Source organism: Plectropomus leopardus, chromosome 5, assembly GCF_008729295.1.
Source record: "Plectropomus leopardus isolate mb chromosome 5, YSFRI_Pleo_2.0, whole genome shotgun sequence".
Classification (NCBI taxonomy): domain Eukaryota; kingdom Metazoa; phylum Chordata; class Actinopteri; order Perciformes; family Serranidae; genus Plectropomus; species Plectropomus leopardus.
Window position 1 is genome coordinate 6,198,807 of NC_056467.1, and position 23,430 is coordinate 6,222,236.

General features: G+C 39.2%; 2 protein-coding genes across 3 annotated transcripts; one reads left to right on the top strand and one right to left on the bottom strand.

The window, feature by feature from the left end:
* Positions 1-238: 238 nt before the first annotated feature.
* Positions 239-15,161, bottom strand: sars2 (seryl-tRNA synthetase 2, mitochondrial). The gene is made up of 17 exons (XM_042486906.1): positions 15,138-15,161; positions 9,051-9,215; positions 7,150-7,245; positions 6,413-6,442; positions 6,165-6,305; positions 6,020-6,074; positions 5,857-5,920; positions 5,449-5,554; positions 4,743-4,790; positions 4,397-4,505; positions 3,703-3,748; positions 3,528-3,615; positions 3,224-3,336; positions 2,996-3,089; positions 2,249-2,341; positions 2,091-2,156; positions 239-727 (listed from the first exon to the last, which is right to left on the bottom strand). Exons 1-17 carry the CDS (start codon positions 15,159-15,161, stop codon positions 587-589), a joined length of 1,479 nt encoding a protein of 492 aa, XP_042342840.1. The 3' UTR covers positions 239-586.
* On the top strand, positions 14,497-23,309 carry si:dkey-260j18.2 (uncharacterized protein LOC325231 homolog). Of its 2 annotated transcripts, XM_042486336.1 has the most exons (6): positions 14,497-14,667; positions 14,756-14,944; positions 15,287-15,440; positions 15,595-15,673; positions 17,282-17,509; positions 17,706-23,309. In XM_042486336.1, exons 3-6 carry the CDS (start codon positions 15,287-15,289, stop codon positions 19,201-19,203), a joined length of 1,959 nt encoding a protein of 652 aa, XP_042342270.1. In that variant the 5' UTR covers positions 14,497-14,667; positions 14,756-14,944; the 3' UTR covers positions 19,204-23,309. The 2 variants fall into 2 exon arrangements, with proteins under 2 accessions (XP_042342270.1, XP_042342269.1); XM_042486335.1 differs by lacking the exons at positions 14,497-14,667; positions 14,756-14,944 and having other exon boundaries at positions 15,257-15,440.
* The last annotated feature ends 121 nt before the right edge of the window (positions 23,310-23,430 follow it).

Sequence of the window (23,430 nt, forward strand, 5' to 3'; positions counted from 1 at the left end):
ATTAAAGTTCCTCCCAAACTGACACTTTATTTGCATAAATTGCAGACTGCCTTCCCTGGTGTTGGTGTGTAATACACGCACTTTTTCATTATTTTATTGACAATCATCAGATTTGATTAATTTTATTAATCCCAAAGGAAACTGAAGGGCCAAGCAGCTCACAGTGAAAAGAATAACACAATACAATGAAAACAAGTTTTAAGAACAGATTAAAAAAACACACAAGCCTTGAAAACACTTAACACTTGTCTGTGTCTGTGTTTTATTTTAATAAAAAGATCCCAAATAGCAGCCCCCATAATCATCCAGGCCGATAATCTGTCGACCCCGATCATTCAGTAAATGTGTAACAGTACCAGGTGTCTGAAGAACCCAACGAGGAGCCGAAACATGGCACAGAAATAAAACATCTTTATTGGTCATTATGGTCCTCCTCATGGGTTGGACAACCATTATTTGGGCGAGCATTCAAAATTTCATAGCATTTGACAACATAAGACAAATGTCTTTATAGTGACAGTTAAGTGCGAGGTAAGGCTGCAGCTTCCACCTCAGTAGTTTGCATGCAACTGTGCTTTTATTTATGTCATCTAGTTTTGGGAGCAGGCCTGGGTGGCCGACTGTGCTGGTTGGGTCCGATGTATTTCACTGGAGTGTACTTTGGCTTCTTGATAACTTCCAGGCCCAAATAGGGCTGCAGAGCTCGGGGGACACGAACTGTTCCCTCCTGAGGAGATAGAGAGAAAGGACAGAGGAGGAAAAGAAATTTAAAAAAAAAGTGCATCATTATCAACACTGCTGTTAAGTAAACTATAAAAATAAAATAAATAAAAAATCTTTTAAATTTACTAGGTTTAGACTATCTGGGCTGTAGCAAATTTGTGAGAAAATGCAGAGACATTATAGTATCTAACATCCAGTTGCTCTTTGGAAATGCATTAAGGTCCTAAAAATAAAATGAATAAATAAAAATAAATCAAAAAAGACAATTCACATAGTAATATGCATATAGTTTTACTTTGTGCATTTACTGCATTATAAATAAATTAAAAACCCATGTTTATGTAAAGAGATATATTGTCTCATACAGGTAAAGAAATGTGGAAGCAAGTGAGACATTATTATGCAGATTTAAATATTAGAAAGACCAAGGTCACTTAAAATTGTTTAATCGAGCAAATAAAACCTGCAATATATTGGCACAATGTATCAACCTCAGGAAAATGGAAAAACTGTCAAGCAATAAAGAGGTAACTGCAGTATTATTTCAATATCAGTATTTCAGGATTTCTAATTAATTGCATGATAGTTTGCACAAAAATGTTTTGACTGTAAACGGTCACAAGAGGGAGCCACTTCAACACAAGTGGATGCAAAAAACCATTTCATGCAGTGGGAGATGTAGAAGACAGACAAAAAAGGAGGAAACTACACGTCCTTTTTTTTTTAAAATCAGGTTTTTTAAAAATGTTCAGAAAAAATTTGTCTGCAAAAGTAAGAATTTTTCGTCTGTATTTTAATTGCTGACATACTTTTGATGCTTTTGTAGTGTTTTTTTTCATCTGCTGGATATATACATAACAAGTCTGACATGGGATTTTGATTTTACGTTTGCCCTGTACAGAGCAAGATTTTCAGCTGTCAGATATTGTAGGGATACCATATAACAACCTGACCATCATTTGTTGCACTTTCTAATCTTTTTAAGGCATTTCATTGTTGCCCAGGGCAATTAAAATATCCTGTGTGTATGATTTAGTGACATTTAGTTGTGAAGCTGCATATTTTGTGTGTAACAGAACTATGGTGACTAAGCAAAAATGTGAACTGTCTCATCTAAAGCCAGTGTTTGGTTTGACCCTCCTGGGTTCCTGTAAAATAACTGCCGCACTGTATGGAAAAGGTCCCGCTCTGTCTGTAGAAATAAATGGCTCATTCCAAGGAAACAAAAAGCAATTATTTTCAATAGATACCCCAATATCCTACTTATTGGACCTTAAAAGTAATTTCGACATCTTGTAGGACAACTTTTTAATGCATTAAGAACTCCAGGAATTTGTGTGAAGTGTGCCCTTTTGTCGGCTTCTTACTTTCGTCTGGTGAGTCTCCAGGATAGCGATGATGGTTCGGGGGATGGCACATGCTGTAGCATTTACCTAGAGAAGAAAAAAACATCACAGAGGTGGTATGTTGCTGGAAGCTAAACCCACAGGAATGTACAGGAGTGCTGCCTCGTCTGCAGTCTTACTGTGTGGGCGTACTGCAGGCTGCCGTCCTCTCTCTCATACAGGATGTTGAGACGTCTGCTTTGGTAGTCTGTGCAGTTAGACCCACTGGAAATCTGACATATATTTGTATACAGTACAGTGAAATAGAGAAGAACTGCATCACGCTCAGCAGCAGTAGAGCTAACGGACTCTGTGGAGCTCAGTGTGGGTGTAAACAATACTCAGGCCTAGTTAAAATGGAAAAAATGTGTCATCTTCTTTAGCATTTTGTAGCTTTGTACAGTCCAAATGTTCAACATTTACCTTCTTATTGCAACACTTTACTCTGACACACTCTGGTCATGCGTGCACAATACAGATTCTGCTCGCAATTATTAATGTAGGAGATAATGAATGAAATATAGGGATTAAAATGCACTTTTCAACCATGGATGACAAATGTTTAGCTTCAAAATATTGAGGTTGTTAAAATAAGCTTCACAGATTTTTTGGTCCGCTTTTCTGCTTTCAATGTTCACAGAGTTTAAAATGAAAGGTTTAGAGGAATAATTTACGTATGGGTTTTGACTATCATGGGAAAGGAGTTACTAATGATGTCAAACTGAAGACATGTCTGTGTGTCTGTCCACGCACACCCTGCAGCATGTATTTAAAAAGACAAGTAATAATCATAAGAGGTCTTAGTTGACATCCGGTCATTTCCTCCTGCAGAGTTTACCTGTAATGCCAAAATTAGGTATACAGGTGACAGATATAATGGGACTGACCTCTCCATAGCTGCCCCTCCCAGGCATCCATGCTTCGATGTCAAACTTCCTGTATGCTGGAGGACCCAGTTCCTGTGTCGGCATGTCCAGTACTCTGAGTAAAAATACACAAACATAGCTTGGATTTAAAAATTTGAAATATCCTGTAAAATTTAATGGATTTATGAAAAAACAGGGTCACTCAGATTGTGTCTGTGTGTGTGTGTGTGTGTGTGTGTGTGTACTAACCTGTAGTGAAGTTCCAGTGCAGAGAAGATCTCTTTCTGCAAAGAGACAAAGTCCTCTAACAGCTGAGAGCTCTCTTCTCCTGTCTCATCTGCTGTCACACCAAACATCTCTACCTGGACACACACGCACAGTTAATTTGAAAAATTAGCATAATTATAGTGTGGGTTCTTGTTTATATGATTAAAAATAATTTGCATTCGCTTGTTATCAGCCAACAAAAAATCAGCAGTGCACATATTGCAATTAATTATGGAATTGATTGCTAATAGGACGTGGTATTGTGAGACAGTGGACTTGTTGTAACCTTGTTGAAGTGGTGCACTCTGTAGAGTCCCCATGACTCTCTGCCTGTGTCCGTCTCTGCTCTGTAGCAGGTGCTGCTGCACACCGTTCTGCAGCAGATGACAGATCATGTCAGCAAGAATTACTCCAAATATAACACAATCTGCAGCAAACTCGGGATGAGGGCAGCTTCTCACCTGACAGGCATGTCTTTCCAGTTTACTGCATGATCCTTGAAATAGCCTGAAGAGGACAGACACACATTCAAACATGTGGTGACACACACAATGCAGCTCAGTTTGTGCAGATTTAGGGCATGGTTATGCATGCCCCACAAATTAGGCTGCTTCGATTCAGGTGGAGTTCGACTTCGGTGAACTCTGACCTGCGAGGTTCGCAGCCTTAATCAATAGTGAAGAAGTATGTATGAAGGGAGTCATTGATTATTGTGGTGTCTAACCAGATGAGATTTTATGATATTTGCCATGAAAAATACAAACTGGCTGGCAGTGAATTGGGAGACAGGCACGGCACATAAGAAAATAGAAAGTATCCTATTAACATCATATTTAATTGCATTTGTTAGTTAGCTTTCCGTGTGTGTCACACTCAACGTTGACGACATTAAGTACAAATATCGCCTCGGCCACGAATGGTCACTCATCTGCACTCGCTCATGTGTGACCGTGCCCTCAGAGAGCGAAAAAATCAAAATGCCTGTGTGTGTATGTGTGTGTTGGTGTACTGATAGTGTGTTGGGCTTTGAAATTTTGTATGAAATCCAGATGAGGTGACAACGTTACTGATAATTGATTGCTCGACTGCAGTTAAACCTCATTGTGCATTAATACAAACACACTGTATTTTCAACAGTGAAGAATGAAGTCTCACCTGCCACTCCGACCTCTCCAGTCCCAGCCAGGTTGAGGTCTGGGAAGCGGTCCTGGTCCAGTGAATAGACCTGAGAGCTATGAGCGTTGGGCAGCATCCCACAACCCTCCTGGAGGTGGACGAAACAGAAGGATGAAAAGAAGAGGGAGAGGTCAGTGAGACAGCTCTGCTGTCTTGAGTGTTTTGTTGCAAAATATTTTATTGGATATTTAAAATTTTGTGCATTTAAATCTTGTTTTTAACTATTACGTTTAGTATCTTCCATTGAGTCGAACTGTGTGATTATGACAACACCGATTAATACCAGGTATGTTAGAAACAGATGGCACAAGGCTCTGTTACTCACAAACACTGCCCCCCGCAGCATGTCAGGTACAACCATGGGAATGAAGCCCTGCAGAGGTCAGAAGAAAAACTCAAGTTTGACTAAATGTTAGAGGGATACTGATTTCAACCAGCTTTGTATTAAAACAATGTGGCTACTATGTGTATGCTTCGAAGAGTATCGAGCTGATCACGCGCCCTTCTCGCTCTCTCAAAGTCGGACCAAAATCCCGTCAAACAGTAAAACGTTACTTGACTGTCTCTTTTTTGCCTAAATTGTTTTCAGAAACATATTTTATTGCCCTGTTTCGCTGTAATGGCAAGAGTTGGCAAACAGGAAGTGTAAAATAAAACCCAGATAAAACGATAAAACTAAGCAGCTCTGATGAAATATGAACCAAGATTCTGTTGCATATTTCTCACCCTGAATGTTTTCAGAAACATGTTTTAATTTACCCTTTAATTGTAATACGAGATCCAGGGCCGGGTGCACATTACGTCACCCAGCAGCGAAGAGTGCAGCTGGTAATTGTATACTTTTTCTGTTTTCTTTGGTCCTGCAACACCAGTTTAAAAGTATTTGTGCCTTTCTGCTGCAGAGACGGCCTTATCTTATGTGAGGTCCCTGTTTATTCGGCGAAATACTTCTTTAACAAAATGATAACGCACATTTCATTGCAAACTTTATATCTAATTATAAATATAAATATTTCAAAACGCATGCTCACCCGCCGCTGCAGTGTGTCGAGGGCAAAGTTTTGGAGTGCAGTCTGAAGTCTGGCCCCTGCACCCCTCAGATAGTACGACCTGTGGCCGGAGACATGAGCTAGATGTCTGCAGGAGAGGAAAGAGGAACACAATGTAATGATACCCATTCATATCAAAGAGCTTAATGTTAGTTAAATGATTAAAATACTAGGGTATTAATCATACAAAATGACATTTTGCTCCTTATTTTTTGGGAATCTTTGCTTATAACCTGTAGGCTGGCTAAAAAGAAAAAACAAGCATTCTCTCTTTTTTTTAGTTTTCTATCAATCATGTGAACAAAAGCTTCAAAAGAAACATTCACAAAAAACACAGCAAGTGGAATATCGAGTGGGACAGGAAAAACCAAAAATTAGAGTCAAGCTCACCTCTGCCTGATCAGGCCCAACGCCTCCCCCAGCTCCACATGGCCTTTGGGTTTAAAGTCAAACTCTACAGCAGAGAGAGGAGATTATGAGATTTGCATTTTTAAAAACACACAAGGGTGAAGCACTTTAGATAATTATAGATGTGACACTTTAGATCAGTCACCTGGTTTCTGTCCGACCACCTCCACCACTCTCGCCTGGCTCTCATCTCCAAGAGGCTGCAAAAGGAAAGACGTACTTTTGGAAAATTCAAACTACACTTACGTTACTCCGCGTGCGTGCATGTGTGTGTGCGTGTGTGTCCTCACCACATCGGGGTGTGTGGTGTTGGGCAATCTGAGCGCTCGTCCGTAGTGTTCCTCATCCAGCTCAGCCTCTTTGGGGTAGAGCTGATTCAGTCTGATGCGGATCTCTCGGCCCCTCTGCAGAGCCTGGGTGTACTCAGGCAGCTGTGCGACAAACAACACGGACTCAGAGCTGACAGCAGAGTAACAGCGCGAAGACCGACTGATTCAAAAGTATTTAAAAAGTTTACAATTTAAAGTGCCAAACTTACATTGCCAAGGGCTTTCTTGTCGTTCTTGTTCTGCGAGGAAAAGATGATTAACAGGTGCATATCTGAAAATTTGAATATTGTGAAAATGTTTTTTTTTCTGTAATTTAATTCAAAAAGGTAAACTTTCATATATTCTATATTCATTACACGTAAATTGAAATGTTTCATTTTTGTTTTAATTTTGATGATTACACCTCACAACTCATGAAAATCAAAAATCCAGAATCTCAAATTATTAGATTTTTTTCTAAGATCATTCAAAAAAATGATACAGAAATGTCCAACTTCTAAAAAGTATGTTCATATATATACTCAATACTTGGTTGGGGCTCCTTTACTACAAATCACTGCATCAATACGTCTGTATGAAATGTGTTTGCTTTTTTTTCTCTCTTTTTTTTTTTTTTTTACATTTTTCACGTTTCTAACTGTAGGTCATTATTATCAAAATTAAAATAGAAAAATGCTTGAAATATTTTAGTTTTTAGTAATGAATCTAGAATACATAACATCCTCACTTTCTGAAATAACTGATGGAAAATGTTGAATTTTTTCACATTACTCTGTTTTTGAGGTGCACCTGTATCTTGCAATTATCAATGCACTTTTATACTTTTACATTTTATGACCACATGAAAAATCGAATTAAGTGATCTTAAAGTGAAAAAACAGAATCAACACACACAACATATCTCAGAAGTGCTGACGGTGCCAGTGATGTAAAAACTTTGACTGACCACGAGTGCTTTGACTGTTTCCCCGATGTGTCTCTTCTGCTCCTGCAGCCCAGAGATTTCTGTCCTCACTGCCTGCAGCTCCTGCCACACACACACCTACAATGCCAACACACACACACACACACACACACACACACACGCACGATCAATTAAAACTCAACAGTGGGCTTTCCATGTTTCCTTTAAATGACATTTTCCCACATGTGGATATGCTTTAATGCTTATAATGGCTATTTGTTCATGCATGCTGATCCTGCTTTAGCTGCTGTCTTTGTTTATCTGTGTGTATTATGCATCTTCTTATACATGTTTCCAGTTTACTATGAATATATGCAGTTTGTCGGTGTATTCTTTGGTGGATTATTGAAACACCGGGCCCCTGGGCATAGACAATGCAAAAGAGCCCACCATAGGAGCCGGACACATTTTCATGCGTGTCTAGCCTCTTTTTGTTGTTGTTTTCCGCCTCTTTGTAGCCATCTCTCTGCTTTTGTGTCTCTTTGTAGTTTTCCTCTGTCTGTGGTTGTTCTGCCTTTTTATAGTCAATTTGAGTTTCTTTTTAGTTACTTTGTGTCTCTTTCTAATCGTTTGGAGTCTTTGTGGTTGCTTTGCATCTCTTTGTAGACATCCTTCGTCTCTTTGTAGACATCCTTTGTGTCTCTTTGTAGTTGCTTTGTGTCTCTTTTAAATCATTTTGTGTCTCTTTTTAATTGCTTTCTGTCTCTTTGTAGTCATTCGGAGTCTCTTTAGTTTCTTTGCTTTAATCTTTTCTAGTCTGTTTTAGTTGCTTTCTGTCTCATTGTAGTCATTTTGAGTCTCTGTAATCGACTTGAGTTTCTTTATAGTTTCTCTGTTGTCGTTTGAGTCTCTTTTTAGTTGCTTTTTGTCACTTTATAATCGTCTCTAGTCTCTTTCTAGTTGCTTTGCATCTCATTGTAGTCATTTGTTTGTCCTTGCAATCGTCTTGAGTTTCTTTGTAGTTTCTTTGTGTTTCTTGTGTTTGCTTTTTTAGTGTCTCTGTAGCTCTGCATCTCTTTGTAGTTGCTTCACATCCCTCTGTAGTCATCATGAATCTCTCTATAGTTGCATTTGGTCTCTTTGTAGTTGTTTTGCATCTCTTTGTAGTGGTTTTGAGTCTCTTCGTAATAGCTTTTTGTCTCCTTGTAATCATTTCTGGTTTCTTTGTAGTTGACTTGTGTCTCATGTCATTTAATGTCTCTTAAGTTGCTTTATGTGTCTTTGTAGCTTTTTAGTCTTTGCAGTTGCTTAGCATCTCTTTGTAGTCATCCTGGGTGTTTTAGAGTCTCTTAATAATAATTCTGAGTCTTTTTTAGTTGCTCATGTCTCTTTGTAGTCATTTTGAGTCTCTGCAGTTGCTTTTTGTCTATTATAATAATTTGTTGTCTCTTTTTAGTTGCTTTAAGTCTATTTGTAGTCATCTTGAGTCTCTTATAGTTACATTATGTCTCTGTAGTCATCCAGAGTCTCTTTCTAGTTGCTCTTTGTGGTCATTTGTAATAGTTTGTAGTCATTTTGAATCTCTTTGCAGTCATTTTGTTTCTCTTTGCAGTTGTTTTGTCCTTTCTCACATTTGTAGTGAGTCTCCTTGTGTCTCTTTGCAGCTGTTTTGCTTCTCTTTTTAGTCTTGTCTCTATGTGATAGTTTTTATGGGTGTCTTTATGGTCAATACAGGATCATTTCGGTGACATATTGCATGTGAAAGACAGGGGTCCCTTTGGGACTCGGGAGGCTGGGCCCTTCAGTAATCCATTTATGAGTGTATTGATTACTCCAGTCAGCCTGAGTCAAATTGTTTTAGCTCATAAGTAGCCACACAGCCCGCTGTCAACCCCATAAAATGTGTTTATTGTCACAGACTTAGCAGCTCGGGAGACACTTACGATTTTCCTGACATCGTCCCCTCGCAGGTCACCCTTTCTGTTCTCCACATTTGCTATGACTTTGTCGGTCTCCTCGCACACTGCTCTCATGTCCAGCTCGGGTTTGTCGCTGTAGCCGTCGCGGACATGCTCGTACAATCTGCTCCGGACTCCGTGTGAGAAACGCTGCGGGAAGGCTCTTCAATGTGGCATATATATAACACAATCCTTTCTCGTAAAATTACAGCTTTATTCTAATAAAATTACGGCTTTATTTTCACAAATTTACGACTTTTTCTCTCGTAAAATTACTTTATTCTCGTAGTTTTTTCTCGTTATATAATGATATTACTCCCGAAGTCTCCAAAAGGCTCTTCAATGTGGCATATATATAACACAATCCTTTCTCGTAAAATTACAGCTTTATTCTAATAAAATTACGGCTTTATTTTCACAAATTTACGACTTTTTCTCTCGTAAAATTACTTTATTCTCGTAGTTTTTTCTCGTTATATAATGATATTACTCCCGAAGTCTCCAAAAGGCTCTTCAATGTGGCATATATATAACACAATCCTTTCTCGTAAAATTACAGCTTTATTCTAATAAAATTACGGCTTTATTTTCACAAATTTACGACTTTTTCTCTCGTAAAATTACTTTATTCTCGTAGTTTTTTCTCGTTATATAATGATATTACTCCCGAAGTCTCCAAAAGGCTCTTCAATGTGGCATATATATAACACAATCCTTTCTCGTAAAATTACAGCTTTATTCTAATAAAATTACGGCTTTATTTTCACAAATTTACGACTTTTTCTCTCGTAAAATTACTTTATTCTCGTAGTTTTTTCTCGTTATATAATGATATTACTCCCGAAGTCTCCAAAAGGCTCTTCAATGTGGCATATATATAACACAATCCTTTCTCGTAAAATTACAGCTTTATTCTAATAAAATTACGGCTTTATTTTCACAAATTTACGACTTTTTCTCTCGTAAAATTACTTTATTCTCGTAGTTTTTTCTCGTTATATAATGATATTACTCCCGAAGTCTCCAAAAGGCTCTTCAATGTGGCATATATATAACACAATCCTTTCTCGTAAAATTACAGCTTTATTCTAATAAAATTACGGCTTTATTTTCACAAATTTACGACTTTTTCTCTCGTAAAATTACTTTATTCTCGTAGTTTTTTCTCGTTATATAATGATATTACTCCCGAAGTCTCCAAAAGGCTCTTCAATGTGGCATATATATAACACAATCCTTTCTCGTAAAATTACAGCTTTATTCTAATAAAATTACGGCTTTATTTTCACAAATTTACGACTTTTTCTCTCGTAAAATTACTTTATTCTCGTAGTTTTTTCTCGTTATATAATGATATTACTCCCGAAGTCTCCAAAAGGCTCTTCAATGTGGCATATATATAACACAATCCTTTCTCGTAAAATTACAGCTTTATTCTAATAAAATTACGGCTTTATTTTCACAAATTTACGACTTTTTCTCTCGTAAAATTACTTTATTCTCGTAGTTTTTTCTCGTTATATAATGATATTACTCCCGAAGTCTCCAAAAGGCTCTTCAATGTGGCATATATATAACACAATCCTTTCTCGTAAAATTACAGCTTTATTCTAATAAAATTACGGCTTTATTTTCACAAATTTACGACTTTTTCTCTCGTAAAATTACTTTATTCTCGTAGTTTTTTCTCGTTATATAATGATATTACTCCCGAAGTCTCCAAAAGGCTCTTCAATGTGGCATATATATAACACAATCCTTTCTCGTAAAATTACAGCTTTATTCTAATAAAATTACGGCTTTATTTTCACAAATTTACGACTTTTTCTCTCGTAAAATTACTTTATTCTCGTAGTTTTTTCTCGTTATATAATGATATTACTCCCGAAGTCTCCAAAAGGCTCTTCAATGTGGCATATATATAACACAATCCTTTCTCGTAAAATTACAGCTTTATTCTAATAAAATTACGGCTTTATTTTCACAAATTTACGACTTTTTCTCTCGTAAAATTACTTTATTCTCGTAGTTTTTTCTCGTTATATAATGATATTACTCCCGAAGTCTCCAAAAGGCTCTTCAATGTGGCATATATATAACACAATCCTTTCTCGTAAAATTACAGCTTTATTCTAATAAAATTACGGCTTTATTTTCACAAATTTACGACTTTTTCTCTCGTAAAATTACTTTATTCTCGTAGTTTTTTCTCGTTATATAATGATATTACTCCCGAAGTCTCCAAAAGGCTCTTCAATGTGGCATATATATAACACAATCCTTTCTCGTAAAATTACAGCTTTATTCTAATAAAATTACGGCTTTATTTTCACAAATTTACGACTTTTTCTCTCGTAAAATTACTTTATTCTCGTAGTTTTTTCTCGTTATATAATGATATTACTCCCGAAGTCTCCAAAAGGCTCTTCAATGTGGCATATATATAACACAATCCTTTCTCGTAAAATTACAGCTTTATTCTAATAAAATTACGGCTTTATTTTCACAAATTTACGACTTTTTCTCTCGTAAAATTACTTTATTCTCGTAGTTTTTTCTCGTTATATAATGATATTACTCCCGAAGTCTCCAAAAGGCTCTTCAATGTGGCATATATATAACACAATCCTTTCTCGTAAAATTACAGCTTTATTCTAATAAAATTACGGCTTTATTTTCACAAATTTACGACTTTTTCTCTCGTAAAATTACTTTATTCTCGTAGTTTTTTCTCGTTATATAATGATATTACTCCCGAAGTCTCCAAAAGGCTCTTCAATGTGGCATATATATAACACAATCCTTTCTCGTAAAATTACAGCTTTATTCTAATAAAATTACGGCTTTATTTTCACAAATTTACGACTTTTTCTCTCGTAAAATTACTTTATTCTCGTAGTTTTTTCTCGTTATATAATGATATTACTCCCGAAGTCTCCAAAAGGCTCTTCAATGTGGCATATATATAACACAATCCTTTCTCGTAAAATTACAGCTTTATTCTAATAAAATTACGGCTTTATTTTCACAAATTTACGACTTTTTCTCTCGTAAAATTACTTTATTCTCGTAGTTTTTTCTCGTTATATAATGATATTACTCCCGAAGTCTCCAAAAGGCTCTTCAATGTGGCATATATATAACACAATCCTTTCTCGTAAAATTACAGCTTTATTCTAATAAAATTACGGCTTTATTTTCACAAATTTACGACTTTTTCTCTCGTAAAATTACTTTATTCTCGTAGTTTTTTCTCGTTATATAATGATATTACTCCCGAAGTCTCCAAAAGGCTCTTCAATGTGGCATATATATAACACAATCCTTTCTCGTAAAATTACAGCTTTATTCTAATAAAATTACGGCTTTATTTTCACAAATTTACGACTTTTTCTCTCGTAAAATTACTTTATTCTCGTAGTTTTTTCTCGTTATATAATGATATTACTCCCGAAGTCTCCAAAAGGCTCTTCAATGTGGCATATATATAACACAATCCTTTCTCGTAAAATTACAGCTTTATTCTAATAAAATTACGGCTTTATTTTCACAAATTTACGACTTTTTCTCTCGTAAAATTACTTTATTCTCGTAGTTTTTTCTCGTTATATAATGATATTACTCCCGAAGTCTCCAAAAGGCTCTTCAATGTGGCATATATATAACACAATCCTTTCTCGTAAAATTACAGCTTTATTCTAATAAAATTACGGCTTTATTTTCACAAATTTACGACTTTTTCTCTCGTAAAATTACTTTATTCTCGTAGTTTTTTCTCGTTATATAATGATATTACTCCCGAAGTCTCCAAAAGGCTCTTCAATGTGGCATATATATAACACAATCCTTTCTCGTAAAATTACAGCTTTATTCTAATAAAATTACGGCTTTATTTTCACAAATTTACGACTTTTTCTCTCGTAAAATTACTTTATTCTCGTAGTTTTTTCTCGTTATATAATGATATTACTCCCGAAGTCTCCAAAAGGCTCTTCAATGTGGCATATATATAACACAATCCTTTCTCGTAAAATTACAGCTTTATTCTAATAAAATTACGGCTTTATTTTCACAAATTTACGACTTTTTCTCTCGTAAAATTACTTTATTCTCGTAGTTTTTTCTCGTTATATAATGATATTACTCCCGAAGTCTCCAAAAGGCTCTTCAATGTGGCATATATATAACACAATCCTTTCTCGTAAAATTACAGCTTTATTCTAATAAAATTACGGCTTTATTTTCACAAATTTACGACTTTTTCTCTCGTAAAATTACTTTATTCTCGTAGTTTTTTCTCGTTATATAATGATATTACTCCCGAAGTCTCCAAAAGGCTCTTCAATGTGGCATATATATAACACAATCCTTTCTCGTAAAATTACAGCTTTATTCTAATAAAATTACGGCTTTATTTTCACAAATTTACGACTTTTTCTCTCGTAAAATTACTTTATTCTCGTAGTTTTTTCTCGTTATATAATGATATTACTCCCGAAGTCTCCAAAAGGCTCTTCAATGTGGCATATATATAACACAATCCTTTCTCGTAAAATTACAGCTTTATTCTAATAAAATTACGGCTTTATTTTCACAAATTTACGACTTTTTCTCTCGTAAAATTACTTTATTCTCGTAGTTTTTTCTCGTTATATAATGATATTACTCCCGAAGTCTCCAAAAGGCTCTTCAATGTGGCATATATATAACACAATCCTTTCTCGTAAAATTACAGCTTTATTCTAATAAAATTACGGCTTTATTTTCACAAATTTACGACTTTTTCTCTCGTAAAATTACTTTATTCTCGTAGTTTTTTCTCGTTATATAATGATATTACTCCCGAAGTCTCCAAAAGGCTCTTCAATGTGGCATATATATAACACAATCCTTTCTCGTAAAATTGCAGCTTTATTCTAATAAAATTACGGCTTTATTTTCACAAATTTACGACTTTTTCTCTCGTAAAATTACTTTATTCTCGTAGTTTTTTCTCGTTATATAATGATATTACTCCCGAAGTCTCCAAAAGGCTCTTCAATGTGGCTTTAAAACGTGAGTATGTGATTATGTTAATAATATTTGCATTTTTAGCCGTTCTTCTTGTCTTTTACAGCTGCTCAGGGAGTAACTGTGATGGCTATAAAACGGTCGTATGTGTCTTGAATGCAACATAAATGCGGAAATCACCATTTCGGAAACAAAATAATAAAACGAACGTAATAATTTTTATTTATTTTTTTATTTCTATGCATCTCCTATTTAACGTAATATTGTCATACGTTTGTCAAACACAGAGTGGTAAATATTTTATTATTATTTTTTAAAGTGACAGAAAACGACCCAGCTCCCAACAGTCGTCACGAGCCAAAGGTCAGCCAATCAGAGGAGCGGAAGTTTAACGTTGCGGTAATCCGGTTCAGACGTGACAAGTGCGGCCGACTGAACCTGAACTCAGTCCGAAATTTTTGCCCTGTAGCCTCTAAAAACTACACTATTCATCACCGCCCCACCACCGAGCTGGACGTGTTTGTTTAATACAATGGTGGACTGATGTGTGAACCGACGAGACGCTTTCGCGCAGCGGGAGATTTGCTCCTTTGTAAGCTAGTTTTTGGTCCGTCAGTAATGATGTTGTGAACGGGGCTGGATGAGCAGCGAGTAGTCTGAACGCGTCTTCTTCCCCACAGGCCGGGACGAGCCTTTCAGCCGAGCCCGGGGGACCAAGACAGCCAGATGAGAGCGAGGAAAGCCCCCCGACGCTTCTGGTAATAACCGGGTACGTGGATACAGCTAGCCTGCCCCAAACTGCCTCACCAATTCCTGCTGAGAGTGAGACCCAGACAGCCTTCACGGTGGAAACGAGAAGAAGAGCGAAGGTAATGTCAGATATCTCAGTGGTAAACATCTCACTTCAACAACAGTTTGTGTTTATTACGTAGTGTAGGTAGTCTTCTTCTTTTAACATGGAAATTGAAACATAATGCAGCAAAAAAAAATAAAATAAATAAATCTGTAGCAAACAATATTAACGTTAAATAAAGCTGTATTATGAGCAGTCACATTTCTCACAGAGATAGCTGCTATCTGGGTCATATCTGTTGCAGGCCTCTGTCCACAGGCCTGTCTGGTACAGATAGGCCTTGCCATACACAGAGGTTAAAGTGTAAAAGCTTCTCTGTGGCCTACATATGTGTGTTTGTGTGTTTACTGTGTCTCAGATGAACGCTGTGCGGGGGGGCACAGTCACCTGGCGTCCCCAGCCCTGGCAGGATGGGGACGGGGGAGGAGGAGAGCCTCTGTCAGACAGCGACTCAGAGGAGGAGGACTTTCCTGATGACAGCACCACGCCGCTGGGAGACTACATCACACATGGTGAGGACTGAAAAGTGATGAAGATAGAGAGGGTGTCGTTGGGAATTTGGGAACTAGCACTTTGTGTGAATTTAGTTTGACTTGTCTTCCCAACCTTTTTCTCATCCCTTCTTCTGTCCTCCTCTCTGTTTCTGCTTTGCTTCCTGTGTTTTAGGATTGAAGCAGCTCCTGGATGCTCAGCAGCTGTGTGATGTTACTCTCCTTGTTGAGGGAAAGAAGTTCATGTGTCACAGGTATGACTGCTATGTCCCACGAAGAAGCTGAATCGGTAAACTACTCACTAAATGTTCTAACGTGTACCCCATTGAACTAAACTAAACTGGGCTGGTTGGTTGAAATAAGGACAAAAACTTCCTGTTCAGGAATTAAAAACATTTCAGACAAGGCTTCAAGTAACACTTTTTCTGTTGTTGAACTGATGGATGAATTTTTATAGGGCTTCTGCTTGAAAGTCCGAAATTTGAATAATCAGGTATCATCAGTAGGAGACTGTCAGTTGACTGAAATTGCTTTAAGTCAAGCAGTCTTTTTTCTCAAGTTTCTTTTTCTTTGCTAGTTACTGTGCTGTGCAGTGGATGTCTGGGGACATTTTAGTCCCCAGATTTTGCTGCAGAGTGAGTGCTCTTGACTGTTAAGCTACTTTTTGGTACAAGCTGCTACGGACTTGCAGACAGCAGCACGGAGGAGGCGAGACCCTCTGCTTAGATGTGGGGAATTCACAGCTCAGGGCAACTTAATATGACGCAGTCTCTTGCTTTTGTTTGAAATGTAATAATGGCAAAAAATATTATTTAACATTCAGGACCCTTTGTCAGCGCCATTAGCTTGTTTACCTTATGGCATGATTGCCGCTGTCACACTGAACGTCCTGCAGAGCCCATTAAGAATTTAAAACTTTGTATGGAAACAAAATGTGTCGTCGAACAGTTGTATTTAACTGCCAAATTGGATTTGACTGGCATCATCCTGTGTCGAGTACAGTCCTGGATTTTTAACTGGATAAATGACTTAAAAAATGGGGGTGTGATGGTGCAGTGATTAGTGTTGTCGTGTCACAGCAAGAGAGTCTTAAACCAGGTTCAAATCCGCCGTCTGGCCGGGGCCGTTCTCTGTGGAGTTTGCATGTTCTCGCCGTGTCAGCGTGGGTATCCTCTGGGTTCTCTGGCTTCCTCCCACAATGCAAAGACATGCACGCTCGGTTAATTCATGACTCTGAATTGCTCTTAGCTGTGAATATGAGCATGAATCGTTGTCTCTATGTGTCAGTCCTGTGATGGTCTGGCAATAGGCTCCAGTCCCCCCCAGAACCCTTAACAGGATAAGCAGTTTTGGATAATAAGTGAATGGATTTAAGTGTTAAGCAATTGTCAACGTTATCATTGATTATTTTCTTCCAACTGAATTTCATGTTAGTTAATTATACAACAGTTAGTTCTGACAAAGCAATTTGATTGGTTGAGAGACGTGTTGTCTGATCAAACTAACTCATCTGAATCACACTGGCTGCCAAAGTGACTATTAACAGACTCTTACTTCACTGGGAACACACAGATAATGCTTACAACGGAGTCACAGCCGTGATGATGTACAGTACAACAGCGCGACCTCGAGTATGACATTGCTTAAATAGTTTTTCACCATCTTTGATAATGTAACTTCTGGTGAAGTTGCAAATAAAAAGGCCAGCTCTGTGTTTTAAAAAGCTGCTTAATATCAAAGCAGTGAAACATATCAAACACTTTGGTTTAATAGTGAGCTACCAAAGTTAAGCAGTGTAAAAAGTAGAAAAGTCTTCTGCAAGCTGTATGAAACTGATCCGTTTCATCCCTCTCTCCCCTCAGAGTCCTCCTAGCAGCAGTGAGCCCGTACTTTCGGGCCATGTTCACCAGCCCTCTGGTCGAGTCCCGCCTCACTGAGATCCGACTGGAGGAGGTGACGCCGTCTGTCATGGAGACTGTCATCCAGTTTGTGTACACCGGGGAGGCGGGGCTTTCTCTCGACACAGCCGAGGACCTGTTTGTGGCCGCCAATCGGCTTCAGGTCATGCCCCTTCAGGACCTGTGCTCCAGGTAAACCTGCTGTATGAGAGTGACAGTTTGAAGTGTCTTTAATTGGACTTCAGGTTGGCTACGTGTTTACTTTCACATCAGGTTTTAGTTTACAGATCAACTTCTGTCATTTGGGTTTAAAACCATTTTGTCTCATTTCCTTTGTTCTCTCTTTCCCTCAATCTTTCCACTTGTTTTTTTCTCTTTATCTCTCCAGGTTTTTATTTGAGCACCTCTCCGTGGATAACTGTCTGGGGATGTACTCTCTGGCTCGCTCTCACCATGACCAGCTGCTGCTGCGTGCCTCCCTGCGGCTGGTAGCCCAGCACTTCCCCCGGGTGGCCCGGCAGAAAGACTTCCTCCTGCTCGACCACGGCACCTTAGGCAGCCTCCTGAGCTCTGACCGTCTGGGGGTGGACTCCGAAGCAGAGGTTTACGACGCGGCACGCCGCTGGGCAGAGCACCAACCATTGGATCGCTACGTCCACATGCCGGCGCTGCTCCACCACCTGCGGCCGGGGCTGCTGTCCCAGGAAGAGAGCCGAAGACTGTGCCAGGAGCTGGGGCCTGCTGCGGCCGGTGAGGGCCTTGGGGGGCCTCTGAGACCACGGGAGGGCATGTTTGAGAAGAAGATAGTCTGTGTGGACCTGACACCTCGGGAAGATGAGAATGTAGCTGCAAGAGACTACACAGTGGACTGCTTTGATCCTCGGACAGGGAAGTGGGAGAAGTTAGCAGCGCTGGGTTCGCTGGTCAGTCCCGGCTGTACGGCTGTAGGTGACCGGCTGTTTGTAGCAGGTGGGATCTTGCGGACAGGTTCTGTGTCTGCAGCCGTGCATGAATATGATGCAGTGTTGGACCGCTGGATAGAGCGGCCGTCCATGGTCCAGCCGCGGGCCATGCTCGGCCTGCTGGGCTGTGGAGAGTCACTCTATGCCTTGGGTGGAAGTAACCGCTCAGCTTTGCTGGACTCCAGTGAGACCCTGGAGCTGAATACACTTCAGTGGGCACCGGGGCCCCGGTTACCGCTCCCTCTGCGCGCCTTCGCCTGCGCAGCGTTGCGTGGACGACTTTACCTTCTGGGTGGAACCACACTCGAACAGAACCGGGCTGTGGTCCACTCGGGGGTGCTTATTTATCACACCCTAACAGACTGCTGGACACGTGTGGCTCTGGACTCTGGCGCCACCTGTCTCGCTGGAGGAGTAGCAGTGCGAGGAGGAGTCTGTGCCATCGGGGGATACATGAGAGATACCACCAAGTTCCTGGATGGAAATTACACCAATCTGGAGACGTTAGACGCCACTGGGCGTGTACTGTTTTTCAGAGAGGGCAGAGGGTCTGGAGTAGAGAGGGAGGTGACTGGGGGAGGGGTGATGGTCACAGCGGAGCAGCGGGGGGGTGCAGGTGGTGGAAGCGACCGAGCCCCGAGCCCTGTGGTATTTCCCGGGCTGCCCCGACGGATTGCTGCTGGAGGTGTGGCCAGGTGGAAACGCAGGATTTATGTGCTGGGTGGGGAAAACGGCTCGCGGTTCTATGACAGTGTGTACTGTTGGAAGCCCGGCTGGCGCAGCTGGGTCCAGAGACGGGAGAAACTCCCCGGAGACACTGGGGGAGTGAGCCAGTTTGGGTGTACCACTTTAAAGTTCCCTAAGAAACACATCCTGTCCAGACTGAGACTAGCCAAAGAAAACTGCAAGAAGACCGCCGACTAGCTCGATAGGGACCAATATGAGTGAAGTGGAGGCCAGATGTTCATGTGACACAGAGATGAGCTCCAGGCTGAGTTTGAATTAGCTCCGACTTGATCTCATGAAATGTTGGTGTTGAGATGAAGTCAGAAGGAAGAGAGCATTTTATGCAATCTGAGTGCAGCCACAGAGTAAGCCTGTGAAGGGCAGGATGCAGACAGATGGTCAAATGTACAGGCAGGGAGCAAGTGGAGTTAGAAAGTGGTTGAAAATCAGGCAACAAGCACCTGAATGTAACCTAATCCACAATTTGTCAGAACAGCAAAGTCCTTTGAGAGAGAAAGGGCCTGCTTATTGTTTTCTCATAGTGTAAAGTTATTTTCAGATCTATGCTGGCGCCATTTTTAAGGCTGACTGGAAACCGTTGCAATGCTGATTATTTTTCAGCAGTATTTAGTTTAGACACAAGGACATTGGCACAGTTTGACCATGCTGTGTTCCACTTTATTTGCAATTTGTTTCATCTCTTAAGTGGGCCTGTGAAGCCCTTTGATACTGCTATTAAGGGCTATGCAAATAAACCTGACTTGAGTTAAACATATCATAGGAAATGCACATATTTTACATAAACTTCTTGCAAGTAGACAGGTTTCACTTGCACTATTATTTATTTTTAATCGGCAACGACAAAATGGAAACAAAAAATGTGTTTTGGCACATGTATTTCAGGATGTGAGTTGCAAACGTGCATTTTAAAATGAGCGGAAAGTTTCGTTACTAACTCATAAACCAATGAAGAGGTGGATGTTTTTTGTCTTTGACTCATGCTGTATTGATCCCTTAGGGGAAATTATGTTTTTTTCTCCGTTGTTATTTTTATGCATTACGCACAAACCCGAAATACACACGTGCACAACCAAGCGTTGTATTGATCCCTCATCATAGGAGAGGACATTAGTCACATCGGCATCGTCATAACTGCATAAAACCTCAGCGGGCTCTGTATGGCAAATCAACGGTTAATCTCTCGAAACATCGGACCTGCATCATCTTTCTCAAGACGCTGCCCAGTGTTTAACTGTTGCAAAGCCTTGTTTACTCTTTTCTCTTGATGCAGGCAGTCAGATCGCTCTAACTGATCCTAAATATGGCGGCCCATGTATAAACACAACCAAGATAGTGTCTTTTCCCTTGGAGGAAGCTGTGCTCCTGTCCGGAGTTCTTAAAAACTCTCAAAAAGGTCCTGCAGCAAATAAGTGGAACATAGCAGTGGGAAAAATGTGCAGATAGGGCTGGATGATATGCAAAAAAAAATAAAATGATTGCCAGAACACAGTCGTGCAAATGAAAACATGAACTGTCCTTCTCGCGAGCGTGATTTCACTGACAGAAGGTACACGTGTCGGGTTGTCATGACCCGCAGCATCCTTGTGTCTAGACTACCGCAGCTTTCCTAAAACCTTCAAGCCAGGTGAACAGTCGTCTTTACTTGATTCAGCAGCTGCGTCAAAATGACATTTTTGTTTCCATAGCTCCAGTCACAGGACTCATGAATGTGTTTGGCATGGAGCTTATGGATTATCTGAACACATAAGCACTGCACCTAATTTATTGAAATGTATTTCAAAGGTTTTTTTTGTTGTTGTTTTGGAACTTTTTTTGCTCTGACTGCAGAGCCCGGGCGTCCTGCAGGGTGGCACTATAAGCTCAGACAGAGCTGTCAAACAGAAGCAGTTGTGTTGGGATGTGAAAGCGACTGAGTGATTTTTGTTTCTTAAATTCTGATTTCTGATTTGTATCAGGAAGTTTGCCCACAGATGTAAGCACGTTGTTTTGCTGTAAGCCGCTATTTTCCCTTTTTTCTTCTGTTTTCCTCTTTTATTTATTCACATTGATCAAATCCAAATATTTCTGCGTAGGAAAACACTGCCAGCTGTGTTTGAACATGGGAGAAGTCTACCAGTGTTGTCATCAGATGGCAAATCTAGCAAACAGGGCCATAAAAAATATGTATATTTCAGATTTCTGTCATTATCGAAGCACACAGAGTTATGAAACTGAAAGCTTAAAGTCACATCGGAAAATGTCACTGAGCGATTTCTTTAGCTTTAAAATGAATGGGTTTCAATAGGAACAGTCAGTTCTTAGATGCATTGCAATTCTCTTTTCAAAGATAATGTTGCACTGCAGAGGAGACAATTTTCTGAAATTTAAAACCCAATTCTCGTCAATTTTGAAAGTTCCTTACAGGTGAACCAATTAGATGGTGAAACGCAACAAATGCAGACATATGCGTCATGTTCATGTTCTGCTACATTAAAAAAGAGAAAATTAATCTTTTTAAACATGGACCATTAAAATACGTTATTTTTCAAAGCCAATGGTCAGAGGGAGAAAAAATAAACCACGTATAATGATAATTGTTTTATAATGGCATCATAGCCCTAAAAATCCAATCGAAACGTGGTGCAGAGAGATTCCCACCTCCCTGTTTCAAATACTAAAACACAGCAGGGATCTGTATTTGGAGCCCATTTAATATCGAAATTGTTGACTTGAACTCACCACCTTAACGTAACTGCAGGCCAGAGATTACGTTTCTGATGTAACTTTAGGTTGGTTGACACCAATACAGTTTAGATAACTGTAAATACATATAATTTGTGTGTCTGTAATGGCAAAGTAAGATCTCTTTTTTAAGTCTTAAAACTGGAATAAGACAAAGTGCGACTCTCTGCAGGACTTGAGTTGTTCCGATATCAGTACCATTTTCAGATATGCCACAGATCGTGCCCAAAATGATGGAGAAGATATCGGCGGGCACACAGTCTATGCATTGTTCCGATACCAAGTGATTTATTAATAGAGTTTAAAGCAGTTTTACACCTGCATAAAACAGCAGTCTTCCCATGAATCCATTCTTCTTTGCCGCTGTAAAATAGTAGCTTATACAGCAATTTGTGCTGAGTAGCCGCTGGCAACTCCTGGTTTTTGGGTGGCAAAGAATAATTGATTTGCAGTAGTTAGTCTAACATTAGCCATTAGTGAAATGTCAAATTAAACGACAAAAGAAAAACTATTGCATTCATTCTTTGAATGTTTTTGTTCATGATGTACAAGGTGTTTAACCTGAGCCATGACGCACAGCAATGACAGCAATCATTCCACATCCATACAGGTCAGCAGTTCACAGCTTTTATTTTTTTATTTTTTTGTATCGGATCGGTACTCTTTATCGGCCGATTTGCAGGTTCAGATATCAGAATGGGAATTGGGAAAGAAAAATGTTATTTTGTCATCTCTACACCCTAGACCTGTCAAGTGGATTTATTTAAGTTTATTGCAGCAGTAAATCAATGGCAGTCCAAAAAGCAAGAATTTCAACCTGTTTAAAAAGCTTTCATTTGGTGAAAAATGAAGTTTTTTCTCATACGTAATTGTAAAAAAAAAAAAAAGACCATTGTTGCCAAATTCACAAATCTCTCCTTAAAAAAGACTTAAATCAGATTGTGGTCAAGTGTGTCTCACAACTGTGATTTCCACTGAATCAAAAGAGCATTTCATCAGTTTCAGCCAAAACCCCCCTCCCATGTAGAGCTTTCCGAAGTGTTACAGTGACTCCCTCGAGGGCTGAATAGTGGAGTTTCCCCAATTTCCCGGCAAACAGCAGATGTTAAACACCTCAGTCAAGATATTTCTAGCAAGAAATCCCTGCTGATACTGCTTAGATAAACATTGTGATATCTAATGTTCACTTTATTTCAGTAGTTTGTTTACTAGTCAAACAGCAGGTTTTTTAAATTTACGTTCGTTGAGTGCTTCAGTTTGTTCCTAGAAAATTTTACATTGTCTTCATTTCAAATAACATGCTCTGATTTTTCATCTTGAACTGTGATGAAATGAGTTGATTTCCTTTCCCTCCGTGTGCTTACAGCTTGTACATGTGAAAGGTGATTGTGTGCATGTTATGTATGCTGAGGCGTAAATCTACATCCGCACCCACACGCTGTGTGTCCGCTCGGAGAAGTGAAGCTGCCGTCATTTGTACAATCTCGATTTTGTGAACTGAAAGGCAAATGGCTGGTTTGATGAAAGCAGTGCTGTCAAATGATTAAAGGACTGTTTGCTTACGTGTTTTTCACTTTTTTACAACAGGAACTTTTGATGAAGTGTTTTCAACATTTGTACGGTAGCTGTATGGGCACCAAAGAGGCGTACAATAGATGCAAGTCTTCATTTATTCATGTAAAA

Coding starts and splice junctions, on each gene's coding strand:
- sars2 (XM_042486906.1), bottom strand. CDS start 15,161: ATGACCCAGATAGCAGCTATCTCT. Junction 5,921..6,019: donor GGTGGTCGGACAGAAACCAG/GTGACTGATCTA, acceptor TCTCTGCTGTAG/AGTTTGACTTTAAACCCAAA. Junction 5,555..5,856: donor TTGGGCCTGATCAGGCAGAG/GTGAGCTTGACT, acceptor CCTCTCCTGCAG/ACATCTAGCTCATGTCTCCG.
- si:dkey-260j18.2 (XM_042486335.1), top strand. CDS start 15,257: ATGTGTGTTTGTGTGTTTACTGTGTCTCAGATGAACGCTGTGCGGGGG. Junction 15,674..17,281: donor AAGAAGTTCATGTGTCACAG/GTATGACTGCTA, acceptor CTCTCCCCTCAG/AGTCCTCCTAGCAGCAGTGA. Junction 17,510..17,705: donor CTTCAGGACCTGTGCTCCAG/GTAAACCTGCTG, acceptor TTATCTCTCCAG/GTTTTTATTTGAGCACCTCT.